At 35.6% G+C, this 18,889-nt stretch overlaps 1 protein-coding gene and 1 non-coding gene across 5 annotated transcripts; both read right to left on the bottom strand.

The window, feature by feature from the left end:
* Nucleotides 1-3,949: 3,949 nt before the first annotated feature.
* On the bottom strand, nt 3,950-4,057 carry LOC112760577 (small nucleolar RNA R71). Its single transcript, XR_003181010.1, has one exon. It is a non-coding gene; the product is annotated as a small nucleolar RNA R71 (small nucleolar RNA).
* Nucleotides 4,058-14,510: 10,453 nt separating this feature from the next.
* On the bottom strand, nt 14,511-18,466 carry LOC112755090 (uncharacterized). 4 transcript variants are annotated; one of them, XR_003178912.3, is made up of 9 exons: nt 18,059-18,446; nt 17,775-17,890; nt 17,461-17,514; nt 17,329-17,353; nt 16,959-17,081; nt 16,177-16,343; nt 15,751-15,839; nt 15,266-15,364; nt 14,511-14,807 (listed from the first exon to the last, which is right to left on the bottom strand). XR_003178912.3 is itself a non-coding variant. In XM_025802992.3 (9 exons), exons 1-9 carry the CDS (start codon nt 18,236-18,238, stop codon nt 14,727-14,729), a joined length of 915 nt encoding a protein of 304 aa, XP_025658777.1. In that variant the 5' UTR covers nt 18,239-18,466; the 3' UTR covers nt 14,511-14,726. The 4 variants fall into 4 exon arrangements, 2 of the variants coding, with proteins under 2 accessions (XP_025658777.1, XP_025658776.1); XR_011874564.1 differs by having other exon boundaries at nt 15,249-15,364; XM_025802992.3 differs by having other exon boundaries at nt 15,770-15,839; nt 18,059-18,466.
* Nucleotides 18,467-18,889: the final 423 nt, after the last annotated feature.

The raw sequence follows: 18,889 nt of genomic DNA on the forward strand, positions 1-18,889 counted from the left end.
GAGGTTGAAGAAGGACTGCTGATGCTGTTGGATTCTGACCTCCCTGCACTCAAAGTGAATTTTCTGGAGCTACAGAACTCGAAATGGCACACTTCCAATTGCGTTGGAAAGTAGACATCCAGAGCTTTCCAGCAATATATAATATTCCATACTTTTGCCAAGAATAGATGACGCAAACTGGCGTTCAACGCCAGCTCTTTGCCCAATTCTGGCGTCCAGCGCCAGAAAAGGATCCAAAACCAGAGTTGAATGCCAGAAATGGATCAAAACCTGGCGTTCAACTCCACAAATGGCCTCTGCACGTGAAAAGTTAAAGCTCAGCCCAAGCACACACCAAGTGGGCCCCGGAAGTGAATTTATGCATCAATTACTTACTCATGTAAACCCTAGTGACTAGTTTATTATAAATAGGACCTTTTACTATTGTATTAGACATCTTTGATCAGTGATATGCTATCTTAGATCACATTTGAGGGCTGGCCTCTCGGCCATGCCTGGACCTTCACTTATGTATTTTCAACGGTAGAGTTTCTACACTCCATAGATTAAGGTGTGGAGCTCTGCTGTTCCTCAAGGATTAATGCAAAGTACTACTATTTTCTATTCAATTCATCTTGTTTCGCTTCTAAGATATTCATTCGTACTTCACCCTGAATGTGATGAACGTGACAATCATCATCATTCCCTATGAACGCGTGCCTGACAACCACTTCCGTTCTACATTAGATTGAATGAGTATCTCTTAGATCTCTTAATCGGAATCTTCGTGGTGTAAGCTAGAATGATGGCGGCATTCAAGAGAATCCGGAAGGTCTAAACCTTGTCCGTGGTATTCCGAGTAGGATTCAATGATTGAATGACTGTGACGAGCTTCAAACTCGCGATTGCTGGGCGTAGTGACAGACGCAAAAGGATAGTAAATCCTATTCCAGCATGATCGAGAACCGACAGATGAATAGCCGTGCCGTGACAGGGTGCGTTGACCATTTTCACTGAGAGGATAGGATGAAGCCATTGACAAGGGTGATGCCTCCAGACGATTAGCCGTGCCGTGACAGGGCATTTGGATCATTTTTCCGAGAGAAGACCGAAAGTAGCCATTGACAATGGTGATGTATCACATAAAGCCAGCCATGGAAAGGAGTAAGACTGATTGGATGAAGATAGCAGGAAAGCAGAGGTTCAGAGGAACGAAAGCATCTCTATTCGCTTCTCTGAAATTCTCACCAATGATTTACATAAGTGTTTCTATCCCTATTTTATTAATTATTTTTGAAAACCATATTACTACTTTATATCCACCTGACTGAGATTTACAAGGTGACCATAGCTTGCTTCATACCAACAATCTCCGTGGGATTCGACCCTTACTCACGTAAGGTATTACTTGGACGACCCAGTGCACTTGCTGGTCAGTTACACGGAGTTGTGAACCGTGGTCTTGGCATCATGTTTTTGGCGCCAATTCCAGGAAAAGAAAAAGCAATGAATTTTACATACTTAAAGTGTAATCACGATTCTGCGTACCAAGTTTTTGGCGCCGTTGCCGGGGATTGTTCGAGTTTGGACAACTGACGGTTCATCTTGTTGCTCAGATTAGGTAATTTTCTTTTTGTTTTCTTTTCAAAAAATTTTCAAAAATATTTTTAAATTTTCTCACCTGTTTTCGAAAAAAAAAATTTATTCAAAATTTTTAAAGAATGAATTCTAGTGTTTCATGAAGCATGTGAAGCTTGGCTGGCTGTAAAGCCATGTCTAAATTCATTTGGACTGAGGTTTGCAATTTGTTATCAAGAGCAAGCTAGTTGTTGCTAATCCACCTGCTGCTATTCCTGATTTACATGCTGAAGCTTGGCTGGCCATTGGCCATGTCTAGTGTTTTGGACCGGAGCTTTCATTGAAAGCTTGGCTGGCTAGTGAGCCATGTCTAATTCCTGGACTGAAGCTTTAGACTACGAATGCAAGATTCCTGGAATTCATGTTAAAAATTTTGGAATCCTTATTTTTTTCTTTTTCATATAATTTTCGAAAAAAAAAATTTAGAAAATCATAAAAATCAAAAATATTTTTGTGTTCTTGTTTGAGTCTTGAGTCATATCATAAGTTTGGTGTCAATTGCATATGCATCTTGCATTTTTCGAAAATTCATGCATTCATAGTGTCCTTCATGATCTTCAAGTTGTTCTTGGTAAGTCTTCTTGTTTGATCTTTGCATTTGCATGTTGTGTCTTTTCTTGTTTTTCATATGCATTCTTGAATTCTTAGTGCCTAAGCATTAAAGATTTCTAAGTTTGGTGTCTTGCATGTTTTCTTTGCATTAAAAATTTTTCAAAAATGTGTTCTTGATGTTCATCATGATCTTCATAGTGTTCTTGGTGTTCATCTTGACATTCATAGCATTCTTGCATGCATTCATTGTTTTGATCCAAAACTTTCATACATTGCATCATTTTTCTTGTTTTTCTCTCTCATCATAAAAATTTAAAAATAAAAAAAATATCTTTCCCTTTTTCTCTCTTCAAATTCGAAAATTTGGATTGACTTTTTCAAAAATTTTTAAAATCAAGTTGTTTCTTATGAGTCAAATCAAATTTTCAATTTGAAAATCTTATCTTTTTCAAAATCTTTTTTCAAAAATCAAATCTTTTTCAAATTTCTTAGTTATTTTCGAAAATTCCAAAAATATTTTTCAAAAATCTTTTTCTTATTTTTACATCATATTTTCGAAAATAACATCAACAATTAATGTTTTGATTCAAAAATTTCAAGTTTGTTACTTACTTGTTAAGAAAGATTCAAACTTTAAGTTCTAGAATCATATCTTGTGATTTCTTATGAATCAAGTCATTAATTGTGATTTTAAAAATCAAATCTTTTTCAAAACTAATTTCAATAATATCTTTTCAAAAATATATTTCTATCTTATTTTTAAAAAAAAATTTGATTTCAAAATATCTTCTCTAACTTCCTAACTTCTTATCTTTTCAAAATTTGTTTCAACTAACTAACTAACTTTTTGTTTGTTTCTTATCTTTTTCAAAACCACCTAACTAACTCTCTCTCTCTCATTTTCGAAAATATCTTCCCCCTTTTTTCAAAAATTTCTTTTTAATTAACTAATTATTTTTTTTATTTGAATTTTCGAAAAAAACTACTAACCTTTTTCAAAACTATTTTCGAAAATCACTAAATCTTTTTCAAAAATTATTTTCGAAAATCCTTCTCCCTCATCTCCTTCTATTTATTTATTCATCTACTAACATCTCTTCCTCACATCACCAAAAATCCGAACCCTCTCTCTCTCTGAGTTCAGATTTTCCTCTTCTTTTCTTCTACTAATACAAGGACCTCTATACTGTGATATAAAGGATCCATATTATTATTATTATTTTCTTTGTGCCCTCTTCTTTGTCATATGAGCAGGAGCAAGGACAAGAACATTCTTGTTGAAGCAGATCCAGAACCTGAAAGGACTTTGAAGAGAAAATTAAGAGAAGCTAAATTACAACAATCCAGAGATAACCTTTCAGAAATTTTCGAACAGGAAGAGGAGATGGCAGCCGAAAATAATAATAATGCAAGGAGGATGCTTGGTGACTTTACTGCACCTAATTCCAATTTACATGGAAGAAGCATCTCCATTCCTGCCATTGGAGCAAACAACTTTGAGCTGAAACCTCAGCTAGTTTCTCTGATGTAGCAGAACTGCAAGTTTCATGGACTTCCATCTGAAGATCCTTTTCAGTTCTTAACTGAATTCTTGCAGATCTGTAATACTGTTAAGACTAATGGAGTAGATCCTGAAGTCTACAAGCTCATGCTTTTCCCATTTGCTGTAAGAGACAGAGCTAGAATCTGGTTGGACTCTCAACCCAGAGACAGCCTGAACTCTTGGGATAAGCTGGTCACGGCTTTCTTAGCCAAGTTCTTTCCTCCTCAAAAGCTGAGCAAGCTTAGAGTGGATGTCCAAACCTTCAAACAAAAAGATGGTGAATCCCTCTATGAAGCTTGGGAAAGATACAAACAGTTGACCAAAAAGTGTCCTTTTGACATGCTTTCAGAATGGACCATCTTGGATATATTCTATGATGGTTTATCTGAGTTATCAAAGATGTCATTGGATACTTCTGCAGGTGGATCCATTCACCTAAAAAAAATGCCTGCAGAAGCTCAAGAACTCATTGACATGGTTGCTAATAACCAGTTCATGTACACTTCTGAGAGGAATCCTGTAAGTAATGGGACGCCTATGAAGAAGGGAGTCCTTGAAGTTGATACTCTGAATGCCATATTGGCTCAGAACAAAATATTGACTCAGCAAGTCAATATGATTTCTCAGAGTCTGAATGGAATGCAAGCTGCATCCAACAATACTCAAGAGGCTTCTTATGCAGAAGAAGTTTATGATCCTGAGAACCCTGCAATAGCAGAGGTGAATTACTTAGGTGAACCTTATGGAAACACCTATAACTCATCATGGAGAAATCATCCAAATTTCTCATGGAATGATCAAAGGCCTCAACAAGGCTTTAATAATGGTGGAAGAAACAGGTTTAGCAATAGCAAGCCTTTTCCATCATCCACTCAGCAACAGACAGAGAATTCTGAGCAAAATCCATCTAGCTTAGCAAACTTAGTCTCTGATCTATCTAAGGCCACTGTAAGTTTCATGAATGAAACAAGGTCTTCCATTAGAAATCTGGAAGCACAAGTGGGCCAGCTGAGTAAAAGGATCACTGAAATCCCTCATAGTACTCTCCCAAGCAATACAGAAGAGAATCCAAAAGGAGAGTGCAAGGCCATTGACATAAGCACCATGGCCGAACCTGTAAGGGAAGGAGAGGACGTGAATCCCAAGGAGGAAGACCTCCTGGGACGTCCAATGGTCAATAAGGAGCTTCCCTCTGAGGAACCAAAGGACTCTGAGGCTCATCTAGAGACCATAGAGATTCCATTGAACCTCCTTATGCCATTCATGAGCTCTGATGAGTATTCCTCTTCTGAAGAGAATGAGGATGTTACTGAAGAGCAAACTACCAAGTTTCTTGGTGCAATCATGAAGCTGAATGCCAAATTATTTGGTATTGAAACTTGGAAAGATGAACCTCCCTTGTTCATCAATGAACTAAGTGATCTGGATCAACTGACATTGCCTCAGAAGAGACAGGATCCTGGAAAGTTCATAATACCTTGTACCATAGGCACCATGATCTTTAAGGCACTGTGTGACCTTAGTTCAGGAATAAACCTCATGCCCCTCTCTGTAATAGAGAAACTGGGAATCTATGGGGTGCAAGCTGCTAAAATCTCATTAGAGATGGCAGACAATTCAAGAAAACAGGCTTATGGACAAGTAGAGGACGTGTTAGTAAAGGTTGAAGGCCTTTACATCCCTGCTGATTTCATAGTCTTAGATACTGGAAAGGAAGAGGATGAATCCATCATCCTAGGAAGACCTTTCCTAGCAACAGCAAGAGCTGTGATTGATGTGGACAGAGGAGAATTGATCCTTCAATTGAATAAGGACAACCTTGTGTTTACAATTCAAGGATCTCTCTCTGCATCCATGGAGAGGAAGCAGAAAAAGCTTCTCTCAAAGAAGAGTCAAACAAAGCCCCCACAGTCAAACTCTAAGTTTGGTGTTGGGAGGCCACAACCAAACTCTAAGTTTGGTGTTGAACTCCCATATCCAAACTCTAAGTTTGGTGTTGGGGAGTCTCAACAATGCTCTGAACATCTGTGAGGCTCCATCAGAGCCCACTGTCAAGCTATTGACATTAAAGAAGCGCTTGTTGGGAGGCAACCCAAATTTTATTTATCTAACTATATTTTTCTTAGTTATATGTCTTTATAGGTTCATGATCATGTGGAGTCACAAAATAAACAAAAAAAATTAAAAACGGAATCAAAAACAGCAAGAGAAAAATCACACCCTGGAGGAGCATCTGCCTGGCGTTCAACGCCAGAACAGAGCATGGTTCTGGCGCTGAACGCCCAGAACAAGCATGGTTCTGGCGTTCAACGCCAGAAATGGCAACAAATGGGCATTGAACGCCCAAAACGGGCACCAACCTGGCGCTGAACGCCTAGAGTTGTGTGCAAGGGCATTTTACATGCCTAATTTGGTGCAAGGTTGTAAATCCTTGAACACCTCAGGATCTGTGGACCCCACAGGATCATCTCAGGATCTGTGGACCCCACAGGATCATCTCAGGATCTGTGGCCCCACAGGATCCCCTCCTACCTCCACTCACTTCTTCTCACCCCTCTTTCACACAATCCCATAAACACTCTTCCCCAAAACCCTTCACCTATCACCTCCATCCCTCTTCCGTATTAAACCTTCACCACTCACATCCACCCACTCTTCCCAATAAACCTACCTCATAAACTCCACCTACCTTCAAAATTCAAAACCAATTTCCCACCCAAACCCACCCATATGGCGGAACCTTAACCCCCCCTCCCTTCCCTATATAAAGCCCTCCATTCTTCATCAAATTCACACAACAACACCCCTCTACACCCTTCTTGGCCGAAACACTTCCCACTCTCCCTCTCCTCCAATTCTTCTTCTTCTCCATCTATTCTTTATTTTATTGCTCGAGGGCGAGCAATATTCTAAGTTTGGTGTGGTAAAAGCAGAAGCTTTTTGTTTTTCCATTACCATTGATGGCACCTAAGACCGTAGAATCCTCTAGAAAGGGGAAAGGGAAGACAAAATCTTTCACCTCCGAGTCATGGGAGATGGAAAGGTTCATCTCCAAAGCCCATCAAGACCACTTCTATGATGTTGTGGCCAAGAAGAAGGTGATCCCCCGAGGTCCCTTTCAAACTCAAAAGAAATGAGTATCCGGAGATCCGACATGAAATTCAAAGAAGAGGTTGGGAAGTTCTAACAAATCCCATCCAACAAGTCGGCATCCTAATGGTTCAAGAGTTCTATGCCAATGCATGGATCACCAAGAACCATGATCAAAGTAAGAACCCGGATCCAAAGAACTATGTTACAATGGTTCGGGGGAAATACTTAGATTTTAGTCCGGAAAATGTGAGGTTGGCGTTCAACTTGCCAAACATGGAAGAGAACGCACGCCCCTACACAAGGAGAGTCAACTTTGATCAAAGGTTGGACCAAGTCCTTATGGACATATGTGTAGAAGGAGCTCAATGGAAGATTGACTCCAAAGGCAAGCCGGTTCAACTAAGAAGATTGGACCTCAAGCCTGTAGCTAGAGGATGGTTGGAGTTCATTCAATGCTCAATCATTCCCACTAGCAACCGGTCTGAAGTTACTATAGACTGGGCCATCATGATCCATAGCATCATGATTGGAGAAGAGGTGGAAGTTCATGAGATTATACCTCAAGAACTCTACAAGGTGGCTGACAAGTCCTCCACTATGGCAAGGTTAGCCTTTCCTCACCTCATTTGCCACCTATGCAATTCGGCTGGGATTGACATAGAGGGAGATATCCTCATTAAAGAGGACAAGCCCATCACTAAGAAAAAGATGGAGCAAGCAAGAGAGCCCATTCATGGAGCTCAAGAGGCATATGAAGCTCATCACCATGAGATCCCGGAGATGCCTCAAATGCACTTTCCTCCACAAAACTATTGGGAGCACATCAACACCTCCCTAGAAAAATTAAGTTCCAACATGGGACAACTAAGGGTGGAACATCAAGAGCACTCCATCATCCTTCATGAAATAAGAGAAGATCAAAAAGCGATGAGGGAGGAGCAACAAAGACAAGGAAGAGACATAGAAGAGCTCAAGGACATCATTGGTTCCTCAAGAAGGAAACGCCACCATCACTAAGGTGGATTCATTCCTTGTTCTTATTTCTTCTATTTTTTGTTTTCCATATTTGTGTCTTCATTACATGATCATTAGTAGTTAGTAACTATGTCTTAAAGTTATGAATGTCCTATGAATCCATCACCTCTCTTAAATGAAAAATGTTTTAATTCAAAAGAACAAGAAGTACACGAGTTTTGAATTTATCCTTGAACTTAGTTTAATTATATTGATGTGGTGACAATGCTTCTTGTTTTCTGAATGAATGCTTGAACAGTGCATATGTCTTTTGAAGTAGTTGTTTAAGAATGTTAAATATGTTGGCTCTTGAAAGAATGATGACTAGGAGACATGTTATTTGATAATCTGAAAAATCATAAAAATGAATCTTGAAGCAAGAAAAAGCAGCAAAGAACAAAGCTTGCAGAAAAAAAAAATAGCGAAAAAAAATAGAAAGAAAAAGAAAAAGCAAGCAGAAAAAGCCAAAGCTCTTAAAACCAAGAGGTAAGAGCAAAAAGCCAATAACCCTTAAAACCAAAAGGCAAGGACAAATGAAAAGGATCCCAAGGCTTTGAGCATCAGTGGATAGGAGGGCCTAAAGGAATAAAATCCTGGTCTAAGCGGCTAAACCAAGCTGTCCCTAACCATGTGCTTGTGGCGTGTAGGTGTCAAGTGAAAACTTGAGACTGAGCGGTTAAAGTCAAGGTCCAAAGCAAAAAAAGAGTGTGCTTAAGAACCCTGGACACCTCTAATTGGGGACTTTTGCAAAGCTGAGTCACAATCTGAAAAGGTTCACCCAGTTATGTGTCTGTGGCATTTATGTATCCGGTGGTAATACTGGAAAACAAAGTGCTTAGGGCCACGGCCAAGACTCATAAAATAGCTGTGTTCAAGAATCATCATACTGAACTAGGAGAATCAATAACACTATCTGAACTCTGAGTTCCTATAGATGCCAATCATTCTGAACCTCAATGGATAAAGTGAGATGCCAAAACTATTCAAGAGGCAAAAAGCTATAAGTCCCGCTCATATGATTGGAGCCATGTTTCATTGATAGTTTGGAATTTATAGTATATTCTCTTCTTTTTATCCTATTTGATTTTCAGTTGCTTGGGGACAAGCAACAATTTAAGTTTGGTGTTGTGATGAGCGGATAATTTATACGCTTTTTGGCATTGTTTTTAGTATGTTTTTAGTAGGATCTAGTTACTTTTAGGGATGTTTTCATTAGTTTTTATGTTAAATTCACATTTCTGGACTTTACTATGAGTTTGTGTATTTTTCTGTGATTTTAGGTATTTTCTGGCTGAAATTGAGGGACTTGAGCAAAAATCAGATTCAGAGGTTGAAGAAGGACTGCTGATGCTGTTGGATTCTGACCTCCCTGCACTCAAAGTGAATTTTCTGGAGCTACAGAACTCGAAATGGCACGCTTCCAATTGCGTTGGAAAGTAGACATCTAGAGCTTTCCAGCAATATATAATAGTCCATACTTTGGCCAAGAATAGATGACGCAAACTGGCATTCAACGCCAGCTCTCTGCCCAATTCTGGCGTCCAGCGCCAGAAAAGGATCCAAAACCAGAGTTGAATGCCAGAAATGGATCAAAACCTGGCGTTCAACTCCACAAATGGCCTCTCCACGTGGAAAGTTAAAGCTCAGCCCAAGCACACACCAAGTGGGCCCCGGAAGTGAATTTATGCATCAATTACTTACTCATGTAAACCCTAGTGACTAGTTTATTATAAATAGGACCTTTTACTATTGTATTAGACATCTTTGATCAGTGATATGCTATCTTAGATCACATTTGAGGGCTGGCCTCTCGGCCATGCCTGGACCTTCACTTATGTATTTTCAACGGTAGAGTTTCTACACTCCATAGATTAAGGTGTGGAGCTCTGCTGTTCCTCAAGGATTAATGCAAAGTACTACTGTTTTCTATTCAATTCATCTTGTTTCGCTTCTAAGATATTCATTCGTACTTCACCCTGAATGTGATGAACGTGACAATCATCATCATTCCCTATGAACGCGTGCCTGACAACCACTTCCGTTATACATTAGATTGAATGAGTATCTCTTAGATCTCTTAATCGGAATCTTCGTGGTGTAAGCTAGAATGATGGCGGCATTCAAGAGAATCCAGAAGGTCTAAACCTTGTCCGTGGTATTCCGAGTAGGATTCAATGATTGAATGACTGTGACGAGCTTCAAACTCGCGATTGCTGGGCGTAGTGACAGACGCAAAAGGATAGTAAATCCTATTCCAGCATGATCGAGAACCGACAGATGAATAGCCGTGCCGTGACAGGGTGCGTTGACCATTTTCACTGAGAGGATATGATGAAGCCATTGACAAGGGTGATGCCTCCAGACGATTAGCCGTGCCGTGACAGGGCATTTGGATCATTTTCCCGAGAGAAGACCGAAAGTAGCCATTGACAATGGTGATGTATCACATAAAGCCAGCCATGGAAAGGAGTAAGACTGATTGGATGAAGATAGCAGGAAAGCAGAGGTTCAGAGGAACGAAAGCATCTCTATTCGCTTCTCTGAAATTCTCACCAATGATTTACATAAGTGTTTCTATCCCTATTTTATTAATTATTTTCGAAAACCATATTACTACTTTATATCCACCTGACTGAGATTTACAAGGTGACCATAGCTTGCTTCATACCAACAATCTCCGTGGGATTCGACCCTTACTCACGTAAGGTATTACTTGGACGACCCAGTGCACTTGCTGGTCAGTTACACGGAGTTGTGAACCGTGGTCTTGGCATCATGTTTTTGGCGCCAATTCCAGGAAAAGAAAAAGCAATGAATTTTACATACTTAAAGTGTAATCACGATTCCGCGTACCAGCCGTATTCCCAAGTCTCTGTTCTTTCAGAGATTGCTTCGTTGCTGATTGTTTGAGATCCCATAGATTCCGCACTCACCATAATTGTCGGATACATCAAAGAATTATCCGTTCGCATTTCAAAAAACCCTCATGCCACTCATCCAAATCCTCAACAGCAAATACCTTTCTATCATTGTCATGCTCTGCCTCCCGTAGCCCATGTGGCATCATTACCACCGCATCCCATCCCACCTCCAACGGTTCCCTCTAAATTTCTAGTTCTTCACTTTTATGGTGTTCCAAGACAACTCTCTCTTTCTCGTTCACCTCAAAATTCTTTTCTTTGATTTTTTCTTGTTTTCCATCAAGAGACTCCCTGACATCTTCATCGTGTGTAGTGGTTTTTTCCCGAACATCAATCTTCCTCCTGTACTTAGCCTCACCCACAAAAATCTCTTTGCTCCTTAATCGCATTCCATTCATCTCCTTGATGGCCTTTAATGCACCTCCTTTTGTAGTATACCTGATAAAAGCAAACAGATGGATCCGGCCATACTTCTCCTTACGTGCCAAATAGATGTCATTTATCCTTCCTGTCCACTTGAACATATGAAACAATTTATTCTTCAAAACATTGCCAGGTAAATTATCCACAAAAATTGTGAATGATTCACTCTCCAATCGGAGATACGCTTCCCAATTCCAAATCCGTGGATCTTTTTCAACATGAGATTGTCTAACTTTATCCCGCCTTACATTAGACATAGATAGATTATAGAGTGGCCTACGATCCTCTAGCTCCATCTTCATTGCCACTTTGTCACTATGCTTTTCAATGTTATCTATGACAAAGACTAATTATATAGTAAATCCTTGAATTAGATAATTTTATAAATATCTAATTTAATTTTAATTTTGAATTTTTTATTTTTTAAATTAATTATATTTTTAATTATGTACCATTACTAATAGAAATATAAACTGTACTAAAAATTTATTAATATTTATCTATTTCAATGTTAGTATTGTGATTAAAGTTATCTGTTTTGATATTAGTATTGAAATTTACTGATATTACGGATTGGTATTCTTATTGTGTCAAATTAAGATACTATTGTAGTAGTACTAACTAATTTTATGTCTTTGTATTAGTTGTCTTTAAAATTTGAGACTTAGTTGTTCTTAAAGGCTGCGTTTGTTTACAGAGACAAGACACGGAGACAGGGATACAGAAACACAAAATCGTGTTTAACAGAGGAGACATGGACAGAGACAATCAGGGACGGATCCAAAAATGATATTATGGGGGGTCAATAACATATATAATATTAAAAATTATATAAAAAATTATATAATATAAGATGTATTATAAAAATATACGGATAGAGAATATATTTTAAAGTAAAAAAAATATGTGTATACTTTTTACTAACGAAGTGGTCGATTCTTCGTATCATAAAATTCACCGATAATAGAATTTGTTTCAAAATTTTCAACAATTTTTTTTCAATATAATTAAAAGACAATTAGCAAGAAATTCATCTTTTATTTTGTTTCTAAGTTATTTTTCACAATATTCATAGTTGAAAAAGATTTCTTAATTGTAGCCGTTGAAACAGAGAGAATTAATACCAAACGAATAAAAAAATGGCCACAAGAAGAAAAAGAATTCACTTTATGAGATTTAAAATTTTTTATTTAATTAAAAAATATTAGTAATAATATCTTTTTCAGATTTTTTTAATATTGTTACTTATTTTTTAGATATTAAAAATTATTAATATTTAAATTAGACTGAACTTTTATTTATATTAGACTAAATACTAAATATTTTTTTAAAAAAAAATTAAATTATACATAATAACTTATTACTATTAAAAAAATTTGGAGGGTCGAGGCCGCCACTCGCCCCCTTATGTCCGTCCCTCAGACAATGTCACTGAATTAGTGTATTTTGTATCAATCCTGACAGGAAGGACACAGAGACACTAACAAGGGACATAACTTATTTTTCATTTCTTCTTTCATTTCTTGTTAATTTTTTATAATTATATTTTTATTATTATATTTTTCGTCTCAAATTTTTTGAATGAAAAAAATGAGAATAAATTAGATTTTTATAATTTGTTCTAGTTTATCACCAAATAGGATACAAGAACACAAAATTTTGTGTCTTTTTCCTTTATGTCTTGTTCTCAGTATCTTGTCCTGTCCTGTTTTCAGAAACAAACGCAACCATGTTGGTGAAGATATGTATTTTAAATTTTTTAAGTTTTTGACTATTATATATTTTTTATTTACAGATTATCGGTTTTACCGGTTCAACCAGTAATTTATCGGCTGAACCAATAAATCAGTGAACTAGTAGTTTGACCGGTTTGATCATCAATTCGTTCTTATCACTATGAGAAAAAGAATGAAAAGAGAATTGAAACGGTTATCCCTCCTAACAATTTGACACACAATTGAAATGGTTATCTCTCCTAACATTTCTCCTAAGTAATGTAAGAAAAATCGAGATTTTAGTAAAATCGATATTTTACGTAAAATCAAAAAAGTAAATTAAATACGTCGTAAAATCTTAACAAGATTTAAATACTAAAATAGTAAGATTTCATAAAATTGATCGAAAGATTATAAGAGATTCTAGCTACTATGCCTCCTAACAATTAACACGGATAAATAAAACCGAAAAAGTGGGAGAGAATTGAAATGGATATATCTCCTAACAATTGGCACACAATTGAGACGGTTATCTCTTACCCTTCCTCTGTTTTATTTATCACAATTAAAACAGTGATCTCTCACTCTTCCTCTGTTTTATTTATCACAATTAAAACAGTTATCTCCCCATTCTTTCTTTATTTATTTATCCCCCGTCAACTTCGCTTCCTATCTTTCAATTTTTAGGACACCATTCTCGTACGAAATTTTTATTTTTAAAATTTAAATCAATTTAATTCGATCTATAATTTAATCTAAAATTTTTTATGTATTCCTTTTGAGTACAAATTGATCAAACATTTTCATTTTAATCTCTTCTACCAACCTTTTTGAGTATTAATTGCACATTAAAAATTTAAATTATTGATATAATTTTAATAGTAACTTTTTTATAATAATACACATATCTTATTTACAGTGTAAACGAGATAGGTATTTTTTTCAAACTCCAAATATCTCATTATATCTCGTTTGCATACGAAATACGTACAAAACAAAATTAGCTACTATAAACGAAATACATTTATAACTATAGACGTTTACTGTAGCCAAATTATGCAAATTAGTAAATATGCTATAAATTATATGTTTCAGTAAATAAAATAATTAAATTATCTATTTAAAAAAAATTTCTTAAACTTAATGGTCAAAAAGACTTAATAATATCACATTACTAATTTTATAATTTAACAATAACCCATAATCATACCGAGAAATTTAATAAATTTGTATCTTAAAAGTACCTATTAAAATTACAAATTAAAATTTATTTATTAAAAATATAAAAAATTTAATTTTTTAATATAATTTTTTTTATTTATTAAAAAAATATTTAAAAACTTCAATAATAATAATATTGTCATGTGTTCTAATTCTTCAAATACATGTTAACTAAACCTTACACTTATCTTTACTCTTGTCAACGCTAAAGACAAATAAACTATTCTATTCTTAACATATATATGAACTCTAACTTCTCCATCATAGTTTGACACTTTTTATATCTTTACGACAAGTATCTGATAAACTTGCTTTCATAAGTATTTTGTCTGATATTTCTTACATCATTAATAAAGTGTATAAAGATTATAAAGAATATGTCTAGTGTGAAACTGAAGACATGAGATGCTATTTACACAAAATATCTTTGCTGTGCATATAACAGTTTTTCTTTAATGTTTACAATTTTCATACGTCTTTCCTTCGTTTGTTCTTGTATGCCCAAAAAAGGAGTAATACTAATAATAATAACAAAGGAAAATTCATTGGGAGAGATGGGGTCAAATGGGAAAAAGAAATCATTGACAAGTTTTTGTACAGTCTTCCATAAGAATCGATGTTTATCTTTCAAATTGCAGCCGGTATGAGATCTTTATCAACATCAGCTTTCTGATCATCTTCCAAAACCATCCATGGTAGAATAGGACCCTGAAAAATCATATTACATATTCTATTTTCAATTTTGGGCCATTGAGGCCAAGGAAAGAAGTAAAGAAAACATTGGTTATCTAGCATCAAGGATAGACATGATAGTTAGCACTTAGCTAAAAAAATGTAACTTCTTTTATTTCCTTCTTGTTAATTGTTGTGAGATTTAGCCCTACTGAAATGTAACCTGCACTTTATATATTACTTAAACCATTGGTGGGAAAAAAAAATTAACAATATCAACATTCATAAGATAAAAATACATGCTAAAAATATAATCTAAAACTATTGATTTTCTCAACAATGGTTCAAATGCTGCAATTTACTCTCTAAAGTTCAACCAGAACTCTAGATGAGTCTTGCCCATTATTTCAACTTGCAAGGAATTTGTGCCATTCAGAACCATAAATAAATAAATATAAAAAAATAATTGTAACCTACACTTTTACAAATTCTACCTTTCCTTCGCGAAGGACTCTGGGAGGAATTTTTGTCATGTCAACCACTGTGGATGGATCAGCCACTCGTACACCACCATCAACGACGAAATCAAGACCCTGAAAACCAAACTAAAGGTTTTTAGGTGCTTCTCCTTTCAAAATATAACTTCTTTAATCACTGAGTAAAAGAATGCTAAAATGAAGTTCATAATCTTAATTGTCACGAGCTTTTTTTTTTTGCTATAGCCGGGATAGAAAATAGTATCAATAGCGTTGTAGTGAATCGATTCAAAAGCATGGATACGTTCGACCAAATGAAAAAGGGAAAAACATATGAAGCATGCATACCTAGAATCTGCCATGCCTACATATTAATATACTAAGAAAATGATATGGCCTACTTTCTAAGAATCATTTAAAATGCCAATAATATGTACTGTTATTTTGGAGCGGGCGTTGTTTAAACGGAGAAGAGAAATCTTAGTTATGAACCAAATACGCACATAAATGAATGTTTGATACCTCTGGTCCATATGTATCAGCTATCATAACTGGATCAATCATCCACTCATCTTCCTTCAGAGACTTGATGCTAAAACAAGGATAATCAGAAAAATATTAAATCATATGCAAAAACTATCATGCTTCTTATGCTCGTGAATCAATTATGAAAAGGAGGGGGTCAATGCCTAATTACTTATTTTGGTTATGATTTGACAATGGAGAATGATTTTAGTTAGTTTTCTAACTATCAACATCATTTCTATGATATGGCATTATGGCTGCATTCAACCATGTATATCAAAGTGTGTGGTTTTGGGTGTAGCTAACTCAACCCACTTTTCGTCTCATGACAACACTGTCATTCAGACAACAATATCTCTTTCCTAATGCAAAGAATAAAAAAAGATCAAACAAATTGAACAAACCTTGTACATATTAATGGTGAATCCATCTCCTTAAGTATTGCTTGACAAATGGCATCATCAGGCATACGAACACCCACATTTTTCCTTGATGCATATTTAGCAGATGAAGTCCCAACCCTTATACACTGCTTAGGTAATTCTTTGCTTGCCATTAAGATGAAAGTGTACTGTCATTTAATCATAAACAGAGTCACTAAGTAACTGTCTACTACTATATGACAAGGACGCTAAGATGTTTGTGAGTGGTGACAACATATCCAAATAATAAGAATTCATCACATAAATACATTTAATATTACAAAATATACTAATATACTTGACGAATAGGCAAGATATGACACAACAGTGCCTTTTGATCTATTTTAGAATACCTCAAGCAACATGTAGAGATGAATTAATAGTATGGAAATAGTTAAGAAGACAACACTAAAGGTTCAAATAATCATTGAATACAATGCAAAGCTACTTATTCATTGAGATCTCACATTATACAAGCAGCTTTTGTGACTTAAGTTTGCACATTTTCAATAAACAATTGTAACCAGTGTTATTTTTTTCTTTTCCGATGATATGTACAAGTCACTTATATTACAAAGCTACAAACTAACTGGAAATAGATATGAGCCTGGATGCATCATTATATAGTGTAGTGAGGTGAATTTTTGTCTCTGTTGTTAACATGAGATTATACAATGCTCCCCTGTGGATTTGTCTCCAAGAAACATTATAATATTCATGAATTCACAAAATGTTTACTCTAGGGAACCAGAGAGCATACTTACTGGACCAGGCAAGTAATGCTTAACTACTTTGAATAAATTTGCATGGCCTTGACCATCACCACGAGGAAATCCAGTGGTAAATTTGTCTATGTCCCGAAACGAGTGGCATAAGATGCTAAGAGGCTGCAAGCACAGAGGAATTGCGAATGACTTTGACTAATAATACATATACAGATATGCATTGAAAATGTACAAAATTTCAAACCGTGCTCGATATCATGAGACCTAACTGAATATAAAGTAATTACAAACATGTGACATGGCAACGTAATGCGAAATAGGTACCCAATATCCAGCAACTGGCCAGTTCAAAGCACATTAACAACTGACTAAGACTAACTGACTGAGAGAAGTTGTATGTGTTTCTCACCTTAGAAGGTTCTATATTCTTGATTCTGCAACAAAACACTACACTCTTAAGTTAATTAGGGATAAAAAAAATGGAATCATTCAGTGGCAACAAAAAATACACAAGAATCAACATTAGCAAAAAGTTACCGACCTACGAAGTCGTTCAATAGCTGATTGGCATCTCAAGTCACATGCTATAGCATATCTAAATAGACAAAGAAGGTAAAACATTCATTAACCTTGTGCATCCATCAATCAATTTACGTCATATTTTAGTGTAAATATAGGTTAGAAAAAAAGCTAATTGTGTATGGTTGAATTGAATTAACCTAAAATGATAATATTAGATTAAAATGATAATACATACAATTTCTCCTAAAATATGCTAATTCAAAGATACTAACGAACGAAGAAAAGGGAATACAACATTAAATTAAAATCCCCAAAGGATTGAGAAGGACTCACAGGGTATCGGTAGGGATAACACCAACAGCACCTTCTTTCAAGAGATTAACAACTGGTTCCAATTTCCACGTGTCGGAGCCTGATGGATCAGCTTCAATGTACACCAACCCATCCTCCTGCTTATTGAATCCATAGTGCGCAACAAGGTTAATAGCACTCGCATTAAGACAAGTATAGAAGAAAAGAATCAAAGTACTCTCTCTAAATCAAAATCTTTTTTGGGATCAATTGTAATATGTATCAAAAAACGTTGCTTCAATGTAAATGAAGTGAAGTATATAGACCTTGGTGAAACGAGGAGCGGTGTATTTGAGACGCTTAGGGCTTCGCTTAATAGTCATTGATAGTATCGAGAACTTGTGGTTGGAAACGACATGAGTGGTTGGAAACGACACGGAGGAACCGAGGAATGAAGAGGGAGGAATTGTTGCGTCAAAATGAGAGAGGCTGTAAACACAAACCATTTCCGTTAACGGGTTCTCAGTGTTGCAAGTGTTGAAGGTGAAGACACTGAAGAATTTGAAGGTGAAGAGTGGGAAGAAAGGGGCATGATAGTCACTTTTCCTTGTTCTTTCCAGTTAAGAACTCTCTCGTCGCATGTACCAGTGACCGAGCAAACTCCAAAGAAACGTCCAGTGCAGATAGTTTTCTCCTAAAGGCTTAACTATATCTATTTCATAGCAAGTTGGTAGACTACTAAACTCCACCTTTTTTTTAATTTTAATATTCGGCCAACAATTGTGTTTTTTAGGGTAAGTTTGGATTAATTTTTTTTTAAAATATCTTTTTTAGGATTTTTTAATAAAAAGGTTATTTTATATTTAAATAGATTTTAAAAAAATAAATATAAAAAATAGTTTTAATTTTATTCGGATAAAACAAAAAATATTTTTTTATTTAAATTACATAAAAAATAAAATGAAAACATAAAACTCATAATTAATCACTACAACACTTTTTTTTTATGTGTTTTAATTCTTAATACATGTTTCTAAAATATATGGTAATACACAATCTTTTTTAGTAATCTAATATTTCTATGAATAAAATTCTACATTCAAGCAAAATTTTTATCCAAGTCTATCTAAGTTAGTGTAACAATTTTTTAAATTACG

This window comes from Arachis hypogaea, chromosome 16, assembly GCF_003086295.3.
Source record: "Arachis hypogaea cultivar Tifrunner chromosome 16, arahy.Tifrunner.gnm2.J5K5, whole genome shotgun sequence".
In the NCBI taxonomy this organism is placed as follows: Eukaryota; Viridiplantae; Streptophyta; class Magnoliopsida; order Fabales; family Fabaceae; genus Arachis; species Arachis hypogaea.